Here is a 20,032-nt window from a genome sequence, read left to right as displayed (position 1 = left end):
TTACGACCTTGGCAGCTGAATCTATGACCTCTAAGCACAAACGTAAGGAGCATAGACACTTACTTGGGTCTCGAAAAGTTCCTGTCCATCCAAGAGAATGCAAAAGGAAGCAGATATCATAAAAGATGGGAAGTGTCATTTAATGCAACATTAACTTGATCAATTCATTTTTAAAGATTTTTAAATGGCCACCATTAATGGAATGAAAAATCTATCAGCCTCTTTAGCCATCTTTGCGTCTCTTTCTCGTTCTCGGGAATGAACTCGCCAGTTCGAGCTCTGACTTATGCCGAAATGGATATTTTTTAAAAATGTATTTTTTTTCCCCCTCTAACGTTTTGGCCTTTTTTAAACATTGATTGCATTTGATCTCTGTTGAGTAAATGGCCATTGAAAACATTTTTATGAAAACAAGACTTTTTCAAATTTTTTATTTTATTTTTATTTAAAGAGTTTTCACACAAAAATAATTGACATTACACTTGTATCTCCTTACTGTATGTGAGCTGATTTTATTTAAAAAAAAGTTTTTTTTTTTTTTATTATTTAAAAAAAATATTTGTATTAAAAAACATGTCAATTAAAGATAACTGTGTATTTACGGGCAAAAAGCTCTGCAGCTTGTGGCAGCACATTTAAGCAGCCTTCCACTTTGGCGGTGCCACAGCGATGTGATTAGACATTCTAATGAAGCGCTCTCCTCGCTGCTTCCTCTCCTCTAAAAATGCCCGCAGCTGTCAGACTTTGACGGATTTGTCGGGCCAAGTGTTGAAATATTTAACAGAGACGCCGCCTCACATTTCAGCCGATGGACGAAGGCCAAGATGTTTATTGTGTGAGTCCACTGGCAATGAAGCCAGAATGTCAGAGTTCAGTCCAATTGCCCTTGACGTGCCACTCGCAGTCACTTGGGGGCAGTATACTGTATTTGGTGATTGCTATGATATGATGTGATGTGCTAACCGTCGTCATTTTAATTCTTGATTTGGAATTTCGCCCGGCAACAGCAAACTGTCAGCGCTCAACATGAAATTTGAACTATGGTAGCCCTAAAAAAGAAAGATTATGCTCTGCTCATCATAATTGCGATCGCATTTCATTACCACCATTACATTTTTTTTGCAACAAATGATTGGATTAAGTGATGGAAATGTAATTGGAAAGTAACCACTATGATACAATTACAAAAGGGTTCGGTGAAAAGATGATTTTCTTGATGCATCAGATAATATTGATTTTTAAAATGAATACAATCAAATTACAAATTGCGCAAACAAAACAAATTGTATTTGGGAAAGATTAGCTAGTCAGGAGCTAGCCCAGTGTTTGAATTTTTAGAGGTTACAGAAAATTCTCGAGAGTTCATGAAAATGTTAAACTGTCACTTAAAGTATGGCCTCATAAGGGTTTTTTATTTATTTATTTTTTTACTTAACAGTGGTTCACTTATTTTTACACTCGTATGACAATTATTAATGTCAACATTTCCCGTACAGTTCAAGGCTTCATGATGGTGACAGTTTAAAAATTGAATTTTTTTTTTTTTTTTACCTTTTACAGTGGTTAACATCATAAGGCGAATCTGGGACTTTATATTATGTCCGAAGAGGTATTAATTCATGATTTAACAATGAGAAAATGTTATTTAAAACATTGCCCGTGCAGTTTGCCTCGGGAACGTATTTATTCTACTGTAATTTCTGTCAGCGAGAAAGTTTGGACGTCAGATTTTATATTGAAGTTGCAGTTTTAAAGAGCGTAAACTTGCTGCAAAGCATCATAAGAGTGTGAAGAGCTGCGCTGCTTTCAGGGTCTGATTTTAATAAAAGAAATTCACCGACCTTTGCCAAACCTAATTCAGTTAAGGACCAATTATTTTGAGGCTACATTCCTGTTTGTATTCACGCCGATTCATTATCCGCTTAGCAACGGCACACGTGCCCCCATGTGATTTCTGGCAGTCAAAGTCGTGGCGAAACTTCACTCGTCAGATTGCGATTCGAGGCGAGACCAGATGGCAAAGTCAGGCTGTTTGTTTTGCGCAGCCTGGTTGGATCCGTTTGACAGTTAATGCACAGCGCACACCGAGAAAGCAACACAAAGGCGCGCAAGCACGCACGCGGGGGTGAGCGTCTACGTACAAGCAGCGACGGGCATTTGACTACATTTCCTTCATCGACTATGAGGAAAATTAAGCATGAGTTCATCGACGGATGTTTTGAAAGTCTTATGGGATGGGAGACTTGCTTTCTGAATGTTCTGAACTCCTGCTTTCATGTCAGTATTAAGCAGAACAGCGTCCAGAGGAAGTGCCATACCATCAATGTATTGTGTAGTACTGTACATGTAGTGGAGTACAGCTCACTAAATTTGAATATTGTGGAAAACTTTAATTTTTTTTTTTTTAAATCTCAGTAGTTCAATTCAAAAATTTTAACTCATATATAGATTTACGACGCACAGTATTAAATATTTAATGGTTTATTTATTTTTTGATTACCCAAAAACCCAAACCTGCGAACTGAACAAATTTGAATATTACATAGATATAGAAATTAGGTAGGACTTGGCCTTCTGAAAAGTATTTGAGTCACTTTCACTTTTTGAAAGGAATTACCTATGTAAATTGTTGCAAAAAAAAAAAAAAAGCTTAACAATATTCAAAAACCTTTCAACAATATTCAAAAACCTTTCAACAATATTCATATTCATTGCGATGCACCTGTATCCTCCATCTGCACCCCATGTTCATGTATATTTCTGTCCACATCCTGAAATCTTACACATATGGACCAAGTGTTGCAGTACAACTGTAACCTGACACACACACACACACACACACACACACACAAACACACGTATCTAGTAGGGCTAACCGGTGGAGTTGAAGATGCCGGGTGAGGGCGGGGTGAAGCTTTCAGCCAGCAGCGTGTTGTAAGGAGACGTGCCACTGCGAGTCTGCAGCACCGGGTTCGCCAGCAGGTGGTTGCCCATGGCCGCTGTAATATTACAGAAAGAAAAAAAACATACATAATCGTAAATGGGCTCTTTGCATCAAACGCATGCAAATCAAGCCCAGTCGATGTCGCTGGGTAATAACACCTGAAATGACACAAATGTTTACAGTTGCCCCAAACGGGGCTGTTTTTGTTACGGCGGTGTTTTATGGAGTCATTTCACAGCCTCCTGATTGTAACCTTTGAGTAAAAAAACACAATCAAAAGCCAAAGTTACTGTTTGCGGTTATTGCCATTTGTTTCCCTTTGGCTCTCAACAGTGCAGACAGGACGGGAGCGGGGAGGGGGGGGGGGAGTGTGGAACAGTAATGCATGCCATTATGTAGTCCCGGAGTGCAGCCATTGAAACACAGTTAATTTTACACAGAAAATGTGAATGCCACCAAAAAGACAAATAGAAGTGAAAGCACAGAGAGGACGTAGTGTAAAAAGGCTCGAGGCAAGCGCAAGCAGAAATGCCATGAAATTAAAAACAGGACAGCATGACGGAGAGCGCGCAGACGCTAAGTGCGGGCTGCAGGTACGGCCTGCCCTAGACCTGCAGCACGTGGAAAATAAAAATAAGCACTCACGCTCGGCTATTTATTCATCATTTCCCCTCCTCCCTCAAAGCCTCTGGCGAAGCTCGCCGCCCGCTTTCTACTTTCGCCGGCTTGTTCTCTTATGTCGCTTCAAGCGCATTTTCATACTTCCTCTCGCCAGGCTTATTTTTGTTTTCACGGAGGCAAACGCTACCAAATTAATGTGGATACGTTCTCTGTGATGTCCTCTTAGGAATATCCGAGCTACCGGATTGAAGTGCGGAGAGAAAGTAGGGCAAAGGACTTCATTTGTGTGTGTGTGTCGTGAGCATCTTGTTTCCGGGACACGCCAGAGATTGTTGTGCATCACAGACACAGACACAGTCAAGTGTCAAAGTCAAAGAGATGAAGAAGCATCTTAATTGTGGGTGCCATTTGCTTCGGCAGATCACATTTGATCCATCTCGGTACTTCGGGGTGGCAGAAAAGTGAGCGGCTACCGCTGACATGGGCTGCAACGATGACAAAAACTTATTGCGTTTCGGTTCGCACAGGCAGATAGAACCCAAAAGGTTTGGGTTTTTTTCTTCCAAAAAAATCTAAACTCATCCAGCAGATTGGATGTCGTAAATAAATGTTCGGGGAATATTGTAAAACCGCCTGGGGGCGTGGTAGCCACGTCTAAAGAGACAGACTGGGAATCAAACCTCCATCTTTGGGTTTGTGAATGATATTTTCCTAAAATATTTGGTTGGGTTGTCTTTGAGTCATTCGGAAAACAAAGGCTAGCCTGCTAGCTAACATCAGCTCTATTCATTTCGCCCTCAAAAGTGCCATTAAAACGAGTAACAGCAAAATCTATTAATTACCCAGTCCCTTTAACTATGTCTGAATTTCCACCACGTCTATTTTTGAATCAGTTCACCTGTTGAAATGCGATTTACGGCCACCGTTCCGCCTCCACGCCATTTAGCCTGTTTTCGCATTCGCTCTGCCTGGGCTTTGTTGACTAGCGGTGACACCCGGAAGTACACGTGATGCTACGGTTTAAAGTTCTATCGTTACGGTTCAATCGAAAAAGCTTTTGCGACATGCTCCGAAATCTCCATCAGCGTGCTGTACTCAAGGGCGGTCGGGTGCAAACAGAGGGAACACTCACCACAGTTGAGCGTGGGCGTGCTGTTGATATCCCCCGCCATGAAGGAAGACTCCGTCTGCTTCCGAACCGTGTCGTTCCACATGCGGCGGATCCGACTCTGAGGGAAAGAGCAGCGCGGGGTGAGGAAAAAAAAAAAAAAAAGAAAAAGAAGTAAGCGTGTGGTGGTCGGGCGGGAGGAAGTTTTCCAGCTCCGCGGGGATGCTGTAATCACAACTGCGAGGTTTGCTATAAGCCACAAAGAAAACAAGCCACACAAAGAGACGACTACAAGGCGATGATGTCATGTCGGCAAGAGGGGCCAAATAACAACGTGATGCGCAAGACATGATTGCAGCTGCTGATCTCGTCCCATTATGAAAAACACGGTTTATCGCCTGGTGGAACTGCGTGCGTTTCTATGTTTCTGTGCCTTGCATGATTGATGTTTTCGAAACAGTACTCAACTGTACGGCAGATGGAGAGCAAACCACACATTTATCAAGGGAATGTCTTGGTTACACACATTTAATAAACACAGCAACATAAAATTGGACATTGCGCAATCTCATGAGATTCAAGAAAATCATCTTTATGTATGGATTGATTGAGGTGTACGCAAAATATTCGAAACAACTCTTAGTACGAGCCAGTCCAGTTCAACACCACTGTGAGAATCACAATAAATTACTTGTTGTTAACGTTGTTAATTATTATTTAAATAAGGCAATAGGAACCATATCTGGTCACATGTACAACAATTATTTCTCCCAGAAAATCAACAAATAAATGGAATAATATTGAAAAATAAAAGAAACAATTACACCGAGTATTCTTGTTTTACAATGTAATGATAATGATTTGAAAAAATAATGTAAAAGTAGTCCTGTAATGTATGAGGTTTTTTTTGCTTGAATGAAAGATGAATAAATTATACTGCATATTAATGTTTCACAAGACAATGATAAATGTAATGTACAACAGTCATTTTCATGGATTAAAAAAAAATTAATGTACATTTTCTTTTTGTATCGGACCGCACATAGAAACGTGTGATTTCTCCCTGCCAACCAACAAATTATTGTCATGATAATTAAAATAATGATCGTCCACTGTGTATTATTCTTTTATATTTAATGTTCATGAAAAAAAGACCTCTATTATGAAGCAATCATTTTCTTGAATGAATATCAGAGTAGCGTGTATCATTGTTATACCATGTAATGATGAAAAAAATATGAATTTTAATCATGTAATTTACAATTGTAATTGTAATGTAAGAAAGATAATTTTTGATACAGCTCTTGTATTGGATCCCAGTGCGAGGCGTACCTAATGAAGTGGCCACGGTGTATCTGACAATTCAACCATTTAATTTAAACGGGTTCATTGAATTCCCGCGACCCTTGTGAGGATAAGCGGCTCAGAAAATGGATGGATGGATGGGTTCATTTAACTCAACACTGCTTGCACGCAAAAAAAAGGGTTTCCATACTTTGCCTGATTTACAAGGTTGTTTTTCCTGTTATGACTCAAAATTTGCTTGCGAAAATAAAGCACGACCGATCCATTGCTTTCAGGTGAAACACAATAACACACGTAAGAGACACTTTCATTTGCGCACAATTTCCGCGCTCCGCAGTGGATGGATGACGCCCGCCGGACGTGGAAAAAGGAAAAAAAAAGCGCAAGCGCGTGCGTGCACTGTGCGTCCGTCTCGCCCGCACCTGTCTGTGGGCCGCCGCGTGGCGAGCTTGGCTGCCGCTGTAGTAGCGGTTGTTGGCGCGCAGGCCCGAGTTCTTCATGGCGCCGTGGGAGCTGCTGGCGGACGTGCGGCTGCAGCAGTAGGAGTGACGCAGGCACTTACTGTACTCCTTGTGGACCTGCAACACACAAATCAGTAGAAAATCAGTCAGATCGTCACACAGGTGTCAAACTCAAGGGTGGCCGCACACCTTTTTTCAGGCCCATTAAAACAAATGAAGTGTGTCTACTTCATGTTTCTTTCTCAGCGGGCCAGCTCAAAGAAAGGAGCGGAACGTATGCGGACTGCTACTCTACATTGTCCATAGGCGTGAATGTGATTGGTTGGTTGTTTGTCTATGTACAGTATACGTGCCCTGCGATTGGCTGGCAACCAGCCCAGGTTGAAGCCCAGCTTCAGACCACTGTTGCCAAAACGGGACGTTGGCGAGAGAACGTGGGGGTACGGGACTAGCAAACGTGACAGGCCGTGATTGCTGTGGACGCCCGGTGGGATCTTTAATCTGTCTATTGGTCAGTCCCCACAGACACTAGGTCTGTTATTTATTTATTTTCAAATTACTGACAAATCTTCAGTGTTCAAAATTATTATTTGTGAACAGAAAAGTATTATGATAAAACATTTATTGAGCAGCAGCATAGCCTACAGGTACCCCCCAAATGCAAGTGTGCCTTTGAGCCTCAGCAACTCAGCAGCCCCCGTCATAGAAAGACCTTGAGAAAACTTAGCAAGACTTGAATACGGAGAGAGAAAAAAAAAAGACCAAAATCCCAAGGATGCAGTGGGTTTCGAGCAAACGGGGCTGCCGTGAACACAGCGTAAATGGCGCATTATCAAGTACCTTCTTCTGAAGAGCGCAGTGGAAGATGAAGATGAACATGCCCTGGAAGGCGTTGAAGGTGGTGAAGAGGTACGCCATGATCAGCGAGTTCTCGTTGATGAACATCAGGCCGAACGCCCACGTCAGCCCCAAAAGGAACAGCAGGGTGATGGCCCCCAACACCCACGACCTGGAAGACAGCGAGTCATCACATCAACACAGACAGGGCGTTACGCTTTTTCTTTGGCTTTTTGTGACGCGTTTCTTTCTCGCATGAATTATTCCAAAAGGAGCAACAAGTATGTGAGAAGAATTTGCAATGCTCTCAGTTGTAAAGTTAAGGAAGAATGTTTTATTATTTTCAACTTTTACAGGGGTTCACTTCTTTTTGACACTTGTGTGACAGCGAATAAAATAATAAAAATGTATACAATTTATTACAGAATTTAAAATCATTTAGTATTGAAAATCATCTTTCCCCTTAGAAATAAATAGGAATGTCATGAATCCTTTCTAGCCTACCCCCCCAAAAATGTGTATGTGTTTTTTTTAAATAGTACTATAGAGCATTATACTTAAAAAAAAAACAAAAAAACACATCAGTAATAACATAATGAAATAGAATGTATTGATATAAACAGTTTGTGCTTTATGATGAATTAAGTGCTGCTCATTCTGGTAAGTGCACCTTGGCCAGCATAATACTGGCATACAGATATACATGGACAACACGTCTACATGTGTTGCTGCGCCGTTGTTCAAACATCCGTTGCTTCGAGGGTTATAACAGTGCGACACCGATGCTATTCATTAGCCCTCTAAGGCATTTGAACTTGTGTTGTAGCATTAAGCAAGCAGGTGGCAAAGCCGTGTGATCGTTTTAAATACATATCGTGCCATTCTCTTTGTTTCGTGTTTTGTTTGAAACTAAACTTCAACTGGGAATGGCAAAAAAACAGCTCTGAGGTTATTTTTTGAAGAATCTGTCAAACTGCCGCTTGTTGTGGGTTGAGTGGAATTCGCCTCCACCGTACAGGGCTCGCATGTCCAGTTTTTCATCGCAAATCAAAACGAAACATCGACTGAGTAACTACTCGAAACACTCGTTTGCATTTCCATATTTCCTTTTGTGAGAAACAGTTTTAAGATCTGAACACATCTGTGGTCCTCAGCATTATATTCGCCCTTAGAGGCGAAAACACAACAAAACTAAAAACTTGAGCTAAAAAGTCCATCTCACTTGATGCTATCCAGACGGCTGGAGTCAGGCTTGAGTGCCGATGAATTTCGAATCATCTTGTGTAAAGTGATCATCAGCAGAACGAGGTTGAGCTAAGACAAGAGAGAGAGAGAGAGAAAGAAAGACCAATCAAATAAAAGTGCAGCGGAGCGTGCGGCCCAACGGCCGCCTTTGCACTCTGCGTAACCTCGATAAAAGTGCCACCAAATACTTTTCAGGTTCGGCTCTGCAATATCGAAAAGCGCACGAGAGAGAAAGAGAGTCATAGCGCTGGCAGACAGTAAAGCTAATACCATAATAACAAATGAAACGGGTCCAATGAAGCTCCAGATGAAGTAGTTATCCACCCGCAGCCAGCATCTGGAGTGACACACAGAGGAGAAGGGAATTAGACCGAAGTGCGTTCACACACTATTTGTCTGTCTCGGCGGATTATTATGTGAAGGCTAAAATCATCAGGCTTTTGGCTAAGTGTGTTCACGGAGGCCGGTCTGCAGGGACGCGCGGGATATTACACTCCACGCCGGGGGTACTTCTCAATCATCAGGTGCCAAAAACGGAAAAAAAGAAAAGAAAAAGAAAAAAGAGAGAGCCCGTCTCGGCACGTACGCTTTCTTGGTCCCGTAGCTCCTGTAGTCTATGGCCGCCGAGATGCCCACCACCAGCGCGGGGAAGCAGTAGCCGCACAGGTAGTAGTACTTTTTGCGGGAGTACTCGCTCTCAAACACCTCCACCAGCATGAGATAGAGCTGCACACCCTCCAGACACATCCACGAGAAGGCGGCCAAGAAGAAGAAATGCAGGAGTCCGGCGAAAATGGGACAGGCGATCTGAAGCGAGGGAGTAGAGGAAGAAGAGAGGAGAGGGAAGAAAGTTCAGGTGGAGAGGACAGAAAAGAGGCAAAACTATCAACTAGTGCAGAAGTTTGGTTCGGGTAGAGGAGGAAAAAAAAAGGAGAAACCTACCTAACCAAAATAAAGGTTATAGGCCAGAGCTTTGCAGGGATCATAATGCTCATTTTTGATTGACACTGTATTCATGGGGTTGCATCATAATGCAAAAGACAACAACAACAGATTAACCCTTTCACAACCAATGCAAAAAAAAAAAACAAAAAAAAAAAGTTAGCCTTTTACATTTCCTTTGGGCAGTAATAAGAAAAATCAATACTCTTTAAATAATAATTTATTTAATGTTCTTTTCACCCAGTAAGGTGACCTTGAGTTGACAAGAAAGGCACCAAAAATTAACATGCATTATTAGTTTTTATCAATTTAACGATGAGCCTCAGCTAAAATAGTTGAAATATCACTTAATGATAAAAAAAACAATAGTGGCAAAAACAGGAAGTAAATTGGGAATGTATATTTACATGCTATATTTTTATTGCTGTTTTTGTTGTGCAATGCAAGGAAATACTGCAAGAAAAAAAGATGGAGTATTACCATAGTGACTGGGCCTGCATGCTCCTCTTTAACACTGTACTTATCTTTGTAAAGAACGTGTTTCCTCACATTTGATGTGCAGGTGTACCTAATGAAGTGTCCCTTACTCCCCATCCAAGCAGCCCTAAAAAACTGACAGAATTTCCGTGAGATTTCACCATCGAGCTCACCTGGTAGTCGGTCTTGTCGATGCCGATGAGGAAGAGCAGCTCGGCGATGAAGAGGTTGATGCAGAGGTTCTTGTGGATGGTGTTGCGGTCGGTCTGCAGGCCGCGCAGGAAGCAAAAGGTGGAGATGCAGATGGCCAGGCACACCAGCGAGATGACGATCCCCACCCAGGTGATCACAAACAGGATCAGCTCGTGCATTCTGCCCTGGAACTGAAGTGGGGGGAATCAAGGGAGGGAGAAAAGGGGGAACGTGAGGACAAATGAGACAAATCGAGGCGGCAACGACATGAGACAAAGTGCGAGGAAGACAGTGGGATGAGCGATGAGGAGCGAGCGGAGCGACAGAACAAAGGGGGAAGGGAGAGAAACCGCAACGCCGCTCCATTTAATATTTGTAAATATATGCGAAGAGCTAAAGTGTGAAGACAAGAGACAAGACGTCCTGCGTAAAAAAAAAATCAAAAAAAAATCGTGAATGTCAGCTGGAAATAGCGGGACAGGAATTTGTAAGCCTGCGTGAGTGTCGGCTTGAAAGATGAAAAGAGGGAAATATTTCAAAACAAAGAGCCTGTCAGCCTGCCGAGCGTGCATTAATGTGTCTGCATTAATTACTCCCACTGCTGGACCGCGTGGCCATTAGAGGCGGGCACTGCCATGCATTTCCTTCATCACTGATCGGGAAAATTAACAATCAATTATCCCTTCATTGTTAATATGATTATACTTATTATTAATAAGGGCAGAAAACTAGTAACAAAAAGACTCCATCTACACAGATATAGTAAAAAAGAAAGAAAATCCTGTTGAAAAAGGCTCAACAAAATGGCTGTCTATTGTCGTACTAGAGCGGTTCCAACTACCGGAGACAAATTCCATGTGTGTTTTTGACCTACTTGGAAAATAAAGATGATTCCGATTCTGATGGGGAGGAGCTAAGTTTAGCCCGGGTTGTTAGTGGAAGTTACTGAGAGTCTTTGGCGCATGTGTATGTTCTTGCTTTTCTGGGAGGCTATTAAAAAGCTAACAAAAAACAACAAGGTTATCTTTATTGCTTGACAATTGCTATTTGTAGATGTCTTACTTTTTGTCTTGGTATATTTACAGTTTAAACTATTAATATAGCAAATTCTAAAAAAGATTTTTTTGGGGGGGGGGCGTAAATTAGATGGGTCAAACCCCACATGGTGCCGAATGACGGCCTCCCGTGTACTCACGTCGGTGTCGTGGTGGGTCATGAGCACGGCGAAGTTGGTGAGGTGGCTGCAGGAGCAGGTGGTGTGTGTGCCGTTGGAGTCCAGCAGCCTGCAGCCCTGCGTGGACCACTGGCCCGTCATGGAGCGCTCCGAGTAGTTCCAAAAGGAGCAGTTTGGGCTGTAGTAGTTCTCCATCTGGGAAAAGAAAAAACTAAAGTTAACACAGGCATGACAAAGTCTGCTTATTAGCACCTGGGGAACATCGCGAGAATCAACCATTTTGTGTCACAACCAGACACAGAAAAGCAACTTTAAATGTGAATTTTCAACAGACTGGACTATTGGTAACAAGGTTTACACAGGTCTGAAGAAAACAATCTATCCGATTGGTCCAGAATGCCGCTGCTCGATTTGTTACTGGTACCCGGAAACCGGACCTTCATGATTTGATGCATTCATTTTACGGCTCCTTCTGGTGTGCACACCTTGACCACCAGGGGCAGTAGAATACATACTGTAATACAAATATACACCAAGAAGACGGTCATAACTGCTCAGTGAGCTGGAATAATATTAATTGTTTTTTTGTAGCCGATAAAGAATATGTCCGTGAGTATTGTTATATTGTCTGTCTACATGTGTTACTGCACCGTTTGTGCTCAAATATCCATCGCTTGAAGGGTCCTTATGACACTAATGTAGCCCGTCTATGGCGTTTTGCATGGTGTGTTAGCAATAAGGTAGTTGACTTTGAATTAGACAAAGTTAACGCAACATACGTCTATGCTTTATGTTTCCTTTTTATGCCAATAAACAACTTGAAACAAGCACTTGGCCACTTGTCACAAAAACTTTGGACAAAAACACCTGTAGATGTTTGAGCGTGAAGACGACCGGCTCGGTGAGAAAAACGCGGCTGGACTCCTTGTTGATGGAGGCCGAGATGACGTGGGAGTTCACCGCCAGGCGCCTGCGGCCGTGGGCCGCCTGCGCGTCCATCTTGACCGTGGCGTTCTCCGTGGACAGGAAGGAGCCCAGGTTCTTGTACAGGATGAACACCACCTTGACTTGCCCTGCGGGAGACGGCGGGAGACGTAAAAAGTCCAAACGGGAGCTCAAATCGAAGCAAAACGGGGGCGTAATATGCTAATGGGGGAAGAGTGACAGATATGGAAGGCGGGGAGTGACAGGGCGAGCGAGTGGGAGACAAAGGGAGGGAGTTAGTGAAGGTTAGAATGATGGGAAGGAGCGTTTCATTTTAACGGCCGGCGGCGAGCGAGATTTAATGCGGAGGGCAATGGAACATTCATCCCTCAAGCATTCACAGATCTCTTATTATTCCGTATGAATATTTCATGTGCGTTTGTTTCAATCATTCTAATCTGGTTGCCGAGCGCAGACAGACAACAGAGGAGGGATCGGGATGAGAGCCGAAGATTGCTGAGAATGCCGGGCGCGACCGGCGGGCCTGATTGTGATCGACATGTCTGCCCGGCCATTTTATTAAGACTCCAAACCGTCGCTGAGTGGGGAAAAAAAAGAAGAAGAAGAAGAAAAAAAAAAGGTCTCAGCGCTTTTTGTTAATCTGATTGGCCTATTATTATGAAGCACTAACTCAGTCGCTGCTTTAGGCTTGCATAAAAATGCAAATGGATTGCGAAAAGAGCGAGCAGAATGTTAAGGTAGGCCGAGGGTGGCCAAAATATGGCCCGTGGGACACGCGCGGTCCACTCTGTTATTTACTCCAGCCCACTAAGCATTTACATGATCAAAAGTCCTGGGATATTTGCTGCATTCATTTCGACATTCATTCCCTAAAATTGATTTGTTAACCTTTTACAGGGCTTGAAAGAAAAATACATTAACCCTAAACCATGTATGTAAAAACTAAACCAAACTATGTCACTCCTACTACTACTACTACTACTAACACATCTCGATTAAAAGACAATTATAAAGGAATTTATTGGCCTGTTAATGAAGGGGTCGACCCTGATCCCCCACGAATAACTGGGGATTACTATATTTAATTATTATATGAAATATTTCACACACAAACGTTTGTATCTTACACTGACCCTGTGTGCCATGTGTCCGTTTAAAAAAAATCTAATGTGGCCCTTGAGCTCCAATGTTTGCCTGATGATTTGGTGATGCTGACCGTTGCGACTGTACTGCTTGATGGTGGCCGCCGACAGATGGATGGCGCTGTCGTTGGCGTGGTTGAGAGGGAACGGACAAGTCCTGCAGGTCCATCTCCGTGTTCAAGACGTGCACTTCCAGATCTGGCGGAGAAGAAATGATCACATACGTTCGCAAGCAGATGATCCCAATCCTCAAATCCTCATTTGGCAGCCATTTAAATGGAACATGGAAAACCTCATTAAAAATATATTCTTCACATGCAGTACAAGGGTTTTGTTGTGGAACAAGTATACTGTAGTTTGTATTCTCAAAAACATTCAAATTGGAATACTGCCTCCAATAATTGTTGATATTCTATTTAATATTACAATCAACAGCTGCAAACCGAAAAGAGAAAAATATATAAGAATGATAAGAAAAGTCATAGTCAAGTTTAAATGGTTTCTCAATATTTACGACTTAATTTACATTTTTCTTAAAGTGTTATAAATATATATATATATATATATATATTTTTTTTTTTTCTTAAAGTGTTATAACTTCATTCTTTAAAAAATTAGCACGTTACATTTTTCTTCAAATATTATAAAATGTATTCGATTCTCTAAATCTTCATAAAAATCCCCAACATATTTTTTCACAACTGAATTTTATTCATGATATTACAACTTTATTCTGAGAACGTATTTTTTTCCCTCTTAATACAACTTTATTCTCATAAAATCCATTATTTTCTTCTCATATTACAAATATATTTACACACAATGTATTCTATTAGGACTTCACATCATATAATTAAACTTTCTTCATTATAACTAGATACTAATGAAATTACATTTTTCATCATATTCCAACTTTATTCAGATCCCCCCCCCGCCCCCATATTATGACTTTATTCTCATTACATTTATTTTTAAAACATATTTCATTTGTAGTTTATATAAAAAAAAAATCTTGATCATTTTCTGTCATTAAATTACATTTTTCCTTAAATAATATTGTTTCACCTACTTCATTCGGACAAAATTATGACCTTATGACTCCTTTCTCTGATGCAAGCCATGCAAACCTGCAGCTAAACTTTCCCAATATAAGCCAACGAAATGATTTAAAAAAAAAGCGTTTTGTGGGGGGTCTGCGAGTGTTTTCACAGCTCACCGATGTTGGCCGCTCGGTCGGAGAAGCGACTGCCGTACATGTTGTTGGCCAGGAGGAAGGCTCCTTTCTCCAGGACGTCCAGCAGCATGGTGGCCGTGTGCGCCTGCTCCGTGCTGTTCATGTCCTGCCAGGAGTCCAGAACCTCGGGACGGAGGAGATTGTCCACCGTCTGCACCACCGCCTGGCACCCCCGCCGAACGTACATTTTCGCATTATTCTACTGTTTCGGACGGAACTCACATTTCTTTCTTCATTGTTATTATTCCCGCTACTTTTGACATTCAACTAAATATTCATTTCTCAACGGATTCAAGTCAATCAACATTTCAAAAATTCAGTTTTCCCACAAGTCCACATGTTTCACGCCCCACCCAAAAAACCCATTCAAGTGAATGAAACACTAAAAATAAAAAAATAATAAAAGAAAGAAAAATCCAAGGTCATACATGCATTTTTCACAGAAGAATTCCCCATTTTTCCACAGTAAAATCCCCAAATGGCAAAAATATGAAGATGTATTTGACATTATTCTTTTCTGCTTCCATATTTCTTTCCATTACAATTTCAAAATGTTCAGCTCATTCGAATCCGCCGGGGAACTAGTCCCATTCGCTAAAATTTTCAAAAGAAATCTCATATTAGGGCTTCATTATGAATTCAAACTTTTTCTAATATCGCAATTGTATTCTCAAAATTCTATATTTTCCTTAAAATCTGACTAATTAATTATCATAAATATTGTGTTCTTAAAATATGACTTGATTTATTCTAAAAAACATGATTTGACTTTGTTCTCACAAATTACGAGTTTCTTAAAATATTATTAAGTTAATTCTCAAAAAGAAAGTTCTAATCTTAGGACTTTTCTTATATTCCGACTATATACTCAGAATTATGTTTTTCTCATAACATTCCAACTTTATTCTCATAAAATATAAACTCTTCTCTTAATGTTACATTTTTTTTTAAACTGAACTGTTGTTCACAGTGCTGCAATTCTTATTGTTAGTCACAAAAATCGATTTTAAAATGACTCAACTTCACTTTCCTGCATTGGAAACATTTTTACTGATTTGAATTATGTGTAACCTGTCTTCCTCCCTGCTCTGAATTGTTTCTGCTCTCCATCAGACATATCACACATTCTATTTTCTTCAATAAAAGTAATTTCATGGCAATTTTATTTGAGTCAGCTGTTTGATGAATCAAGTCATTCTCTTCCGGAGGCCTCTCAGAATGAAAGATTGACTCGGTGATGCCGTGGCAGGCAGACCTTTTTCTGCTCATAAAAGCTACATCGCATTCAAATTGTCTCCATCGTTGCTGAATACTGTCAAAAACAGTGTGTACAGTACAGGCTATTCATCAAGCAACAAAAGCTTGTGTGGTGTCATGTAACAGTGTGCTGCAGAAAGGTCAGAGAGAAAGGAAACACGCGCATGCACGCACAAGTTCTCTTTTCAGGATATTACATTACAGGTTTCTGAGAAGCGCAGACATCTTGAAAAAGTGCAGCTCGGTAACACAAAGCGCTTCACAGACTAACATCAAATGTCATGTTTCCTCGAGCTCGCCATATCGCGTCCTTGGCTAAACGTTGGAGGACTGACGACATAAGGTCACGTTACGTGCCTTGCGTATTTGAAACGTACAATGGTACCTTGAGTTACGTGTTTCATTGGTCACTCAATGTACTCGAACAGTGGTGCTTTTAGAAGTTTCATAATTTTTTTTTCTCATAAAATATATATGTTCTCACTCTCATAAGATATATATTTTCTGATAATATTAAAACTGTTTTCTCATATTGCAGCTTAAATTATATATATATATATATATATATATATATATATATATATACAAATGATATTTTTACCTATATTACAATTTTATTCTCATATTTCTTTCCTCGTTGAATTACGACTTTATCCTCATAAAATCACATTTTTCCACATATTTCAGCTTCATGCTTATTTTTTCCCCTCATAACATTATGGTTTTATTCTCATAAAATTAAAATATTCCTCATATCTTTATTCTCAAAAATATATATTTTTTCTAATATTAGAATTAGAAAATATATTCCTCGTTACTATTATTTTCTTACAAAATCTCATTTTTTCATATAATATTACAACTTTACCAAATTTATTATCATGAAAAGAAATTCTCTATGATACAAAATACACTTATAAAATGACTTTTGTGTCACTTTACACTCCTAAAATTATTTTTCTCATATTAAAACTTGATTCTCCTTCATTTATTTTTTCCTCATTAAATTATGTCTTTATTCTCATAAATTAATGCTTTTCTTATCAAATTAAATTGTTGTCATAATAATATGTGAAAAAAATATCTTCTATCATTACACTTTCTGTCATATTACAACTTCAATCTGCTCTTGAACATAAATTCTACCTGCCAATTGCGACAAAAGCAGCATTGAGGCTCCCTGAGGAATCACCGCCTTCCACACGCGTGCAAAGCTGGGAGACAAAAGCGAACACGTACCTGGATGTAGGCCCGACACGTGCGCTCTCGCTTCTGGAACTGGATGGACAGAAAAAAAAAGTCAATTCAAGACAAAAAGAAATGCATCCATCAATAAGCGCGCGTGCATCGTGGTCCACCTTGTTGTAGTTGCGTGCAGCCGACTCCTTGTTCCCGGGCCTGAGGGACTGCAGCTGGGCGTCCAGGATGTCCAGGAGCTGCTCGATCAGCCGCACCGACGAGCTGATGTCCCCCGCCTGGATCCGCCCTCGCGTGTGATTGGCCAGCTCGCCGGCGATGTTCGCCGCGTTCTCGCCGCTCTTGATCTTCGTGGCGAAAAGCACACAAACGCTTATTTTATTGAAGAAGGGCCGAGACTAACAACACACTTTGATTCCGCGAGTGGAAGCAAAAAGAAAGCAACACGCTTTCTTGTGCTCGCTGTTGAGTTCTCATTTTCCCCCAGACCCTCGGAAAGGGATCTTCAGCACAGCTCCTCTTGTAGGAGTCAAACCTTGCAGTACCGACTGTCAAGTGGGTACAGTTCACAAATCACACTCTGACCGGCTGCTTTTCTGTCGCCGCGATCGATCGCTGCCAAAAGCGAGAGGTGGGATAGACTATTCACGGCGTGAAATTTTCCATTGTCCACCAGGAAAGTGCGCAGACAAGGTTAGCCGTGGCTAAATGGACGACAGTGAACCCCCGTTTATCGCAACAAGTTGACTGTTTTATAATGACGATCATAGCTTAAGGTCGATTAATCGCCAATCACGTTTTGGCATTACCAACATGGTTGCTACGCTGAAATCAACAGTGAACAGCAAACTAACAGTGGTGCCTCAGGAGAGTGGAAAAAGCACGTGTTATTAAAGCTCATTTGAAAAACATACTTTTTAGGAATAAAAACTCGTTTGTTGAAGTGAACACTTAGGCCTGCTACCTACTGTATTTTGACAACCACTGGTCTATTATATTACTATTATTATTACTGTAGTCTACCACTTCAGTAGGATTCATTTCAGTTCTACAACATAAACAACAACCACATTGACTGTGGTAAAACAAAAAAAAGAGAAATTTCTTTTTCTGGTTATATTTACAAGTTGAGTTAATAATAAAATATAAACAATGTTAATTACGGTTTGATCTTGTTTGTGTTACTTTTGGACAATTAAACATGCCGTAGGTCAAACTGACCCAGGATCATTTATTCTTGTCCCTGAGAAATAACATAAAATGAAGCTTACTGAACACATTCCTAAAATAATACATCTGATTGACAGTTACTGTTTGACCTACTTCCTCAAAAGTAATGGAACTTCACTTGACAAAGTATATGAGAGAAAGTTAATTAGGTGTCAAGAGCAGATGGGTGATAACGAAGGGTCAGCTCAAATGAGTGTGTAAATTAATAAGGCCAGCCTCGGAGATATGTAAATACACAAAGAGGAACGATGGAGCCAGGAGGCCAGGAGGAGGCCAAGAGGAGGCCAGCAAGAGCGGGTTGCGGTGTCTCACCTTCTGGGCTACCTGGTTGACCCACGGGGAGGTGCAGTTACTCAGGTCAGGACCGCGTGGGTTCCACATGACCTGCTCGGCCAAACATTGGAAGGAAGCGATGCCTGGAGACCATCACAGTGGAGAAATGAGATGCCTTAGGTGTGTGCAATTAAAGGAGAGAAACTGTGTGGGTTTTAAATAAAGGTAATTTCAATGTTTGATGGAGACGGTTAACCATTTCGAGCTGGGTTTCCCAAATGTATTCAGCTCAAGATACTGTATTCATGCATTACAATCGCAATATCGAAAAGCTCTTTGCCAAGAAAATATGTCTTGGTGACAATCAACAAAAACTAACCTAATGCATTTGAGGTCACATATTGTGTGCCTCAAGGATCCGTGTTTTGGCCCTAAGCTTTTCCTTAATTACATCACCGATTTAGACTGCAATACTGCAATTTCTTTGTGCTAAGCTCTCTGCGGCCGATGCCAAACGTTTTGGCTATTTTCTTCATTTCGATTATGTCAGCAGTTTAATCTAGTCCGACTTAGACGCAGTATATCATCGGTCTACAAACAAGCAGTTGGAACTACAGTGATGCCTGTAGGTACAGTACTTGTTTATTTTTTTTCTGTGACAATGCTTGTAACTCAAACCATTGGTATCTTAAAACATCTTTCCCCATCGAAATGAATGGAAATGCCATTAATCCGAACCAGCACCCCCCCCCCCCCCCAAAAAATAAAAACGACACTTTTTTTGTAATGCATGTATTTATTATTCTTTTTTTTTGTTAAAGAAAAATAGTGCTCTAAAATATTGTACTTTATATGAACATTCAGTAATGACGTAACTTAATGTAAAACACATTTTTAGCTTCAATGGACATGGTGCTGGCGCTTTTAGTGTGGGCGCCTTGACCACCAGGGGGCAGTATAATACAGACATAAGGATATACTGTACACAAAGCCAGCTCCTCAGAAAGCTGGAGTGATATTACTCATTCTTTGAAGAGAATAAAGAAGATACCTCCCTGTGAGAATTGTTATATTACATGTCTACATGTGTTGCTCCACAGTTTGTGTTCTTTCACTGCAACACCGATGCTATTTGTGAGCATAAACCATGTGCACTTTCCTAAGGCAGAGCTATGCGGTTGTTTGAAATACACAACGTGTAATTCTTTTTGTTTTAGGTTTTTGCTTGACAGTAAACTTCGGGCATGGAGGAACTGGGTAGTTAAAAAAAAAAAAAAAAAAAAAAAAAAAAAAAAGCAACCATTTAAAATGTGCCCCGAACGCAACGCGTGTTCTCAGCGCAGACAATATAAAGACATTACACACGATCCCTCACTGTCGTATAAAAGCCTCCCGCCACCCCGAAGGGAAGCGTCTTCTTCTCTCCTGGCTGTCATTTCCAGCCGGCG

At 40.9% G+C, this 20,032-nt stretch overlaps 1 protein-coding gene across 1 annotated transcript in view; it reads right to left on the bottom strand.

Annotated features, from left to right (window-relative positions):
- adgrl1a (adhesion G protein-coupled receptor L1a) overlaps positions 1-20,032 on the bottom strand; it is a 137,115-nt gene that overhangs the window by 2,019 nt on the left and 115,064 nt on the right. Inside the window, 17 exon segments of the mRNA XM_061699945.1 lie at positions 64-81; positions 2,877-2,999; positions 4,698-4,794; positions 6,401-6,556; positions 7,280-7,448; positions 8,499-8,590; positions 8,792-8,858; positions 9,108-9,328; positions 10,114-10,323; positions 11,328-11,501; positions 12,174-12,379; positions 13,468-13,540; positions 13,542-13,591; positions 14,610-14,790; positions 17,124-17,162; positions 17,243-17,428; positions 18,624-18,727. Of these exon segments, the coding sequence (XP_061555929.1) occupies positions 64-81; positions 2,877-2,999; positions 4,698-4,794; positions 6,401-6,556; positions 7,280-7,448; positions 8,499-8,590; positions 8,792-8,858; positions 9,108-9,328; positions 10,114-10,323; positions 11,328-11,501; positions 12,174-12,379; positions 13,468-13,540; positions 13,542-13,591; positions 14,610-14,790; positions 17,124-17,162; positions 17,243-17,428; positions 18,624-18,727 (2,166 nt within the window).

Source organism: Phycodurus eques, chromosome 16 (assembly GCF_024500275.1).
Source record: "Phycodurus eques isolate BA_2022a chromosome 16, UOR_Pequ_1.1, whole genome shotgun sequence".
NCBI classification, from domain to species: Eukaryota; Metazoa; Chordata; class Actinopteri; order Syngnathiformes; family Syngnathidae; genus Phycodurus; species Phycodurus eques.
This window is presented reverse-complemented; position numbering and strand designations above follow the sequence as displayed.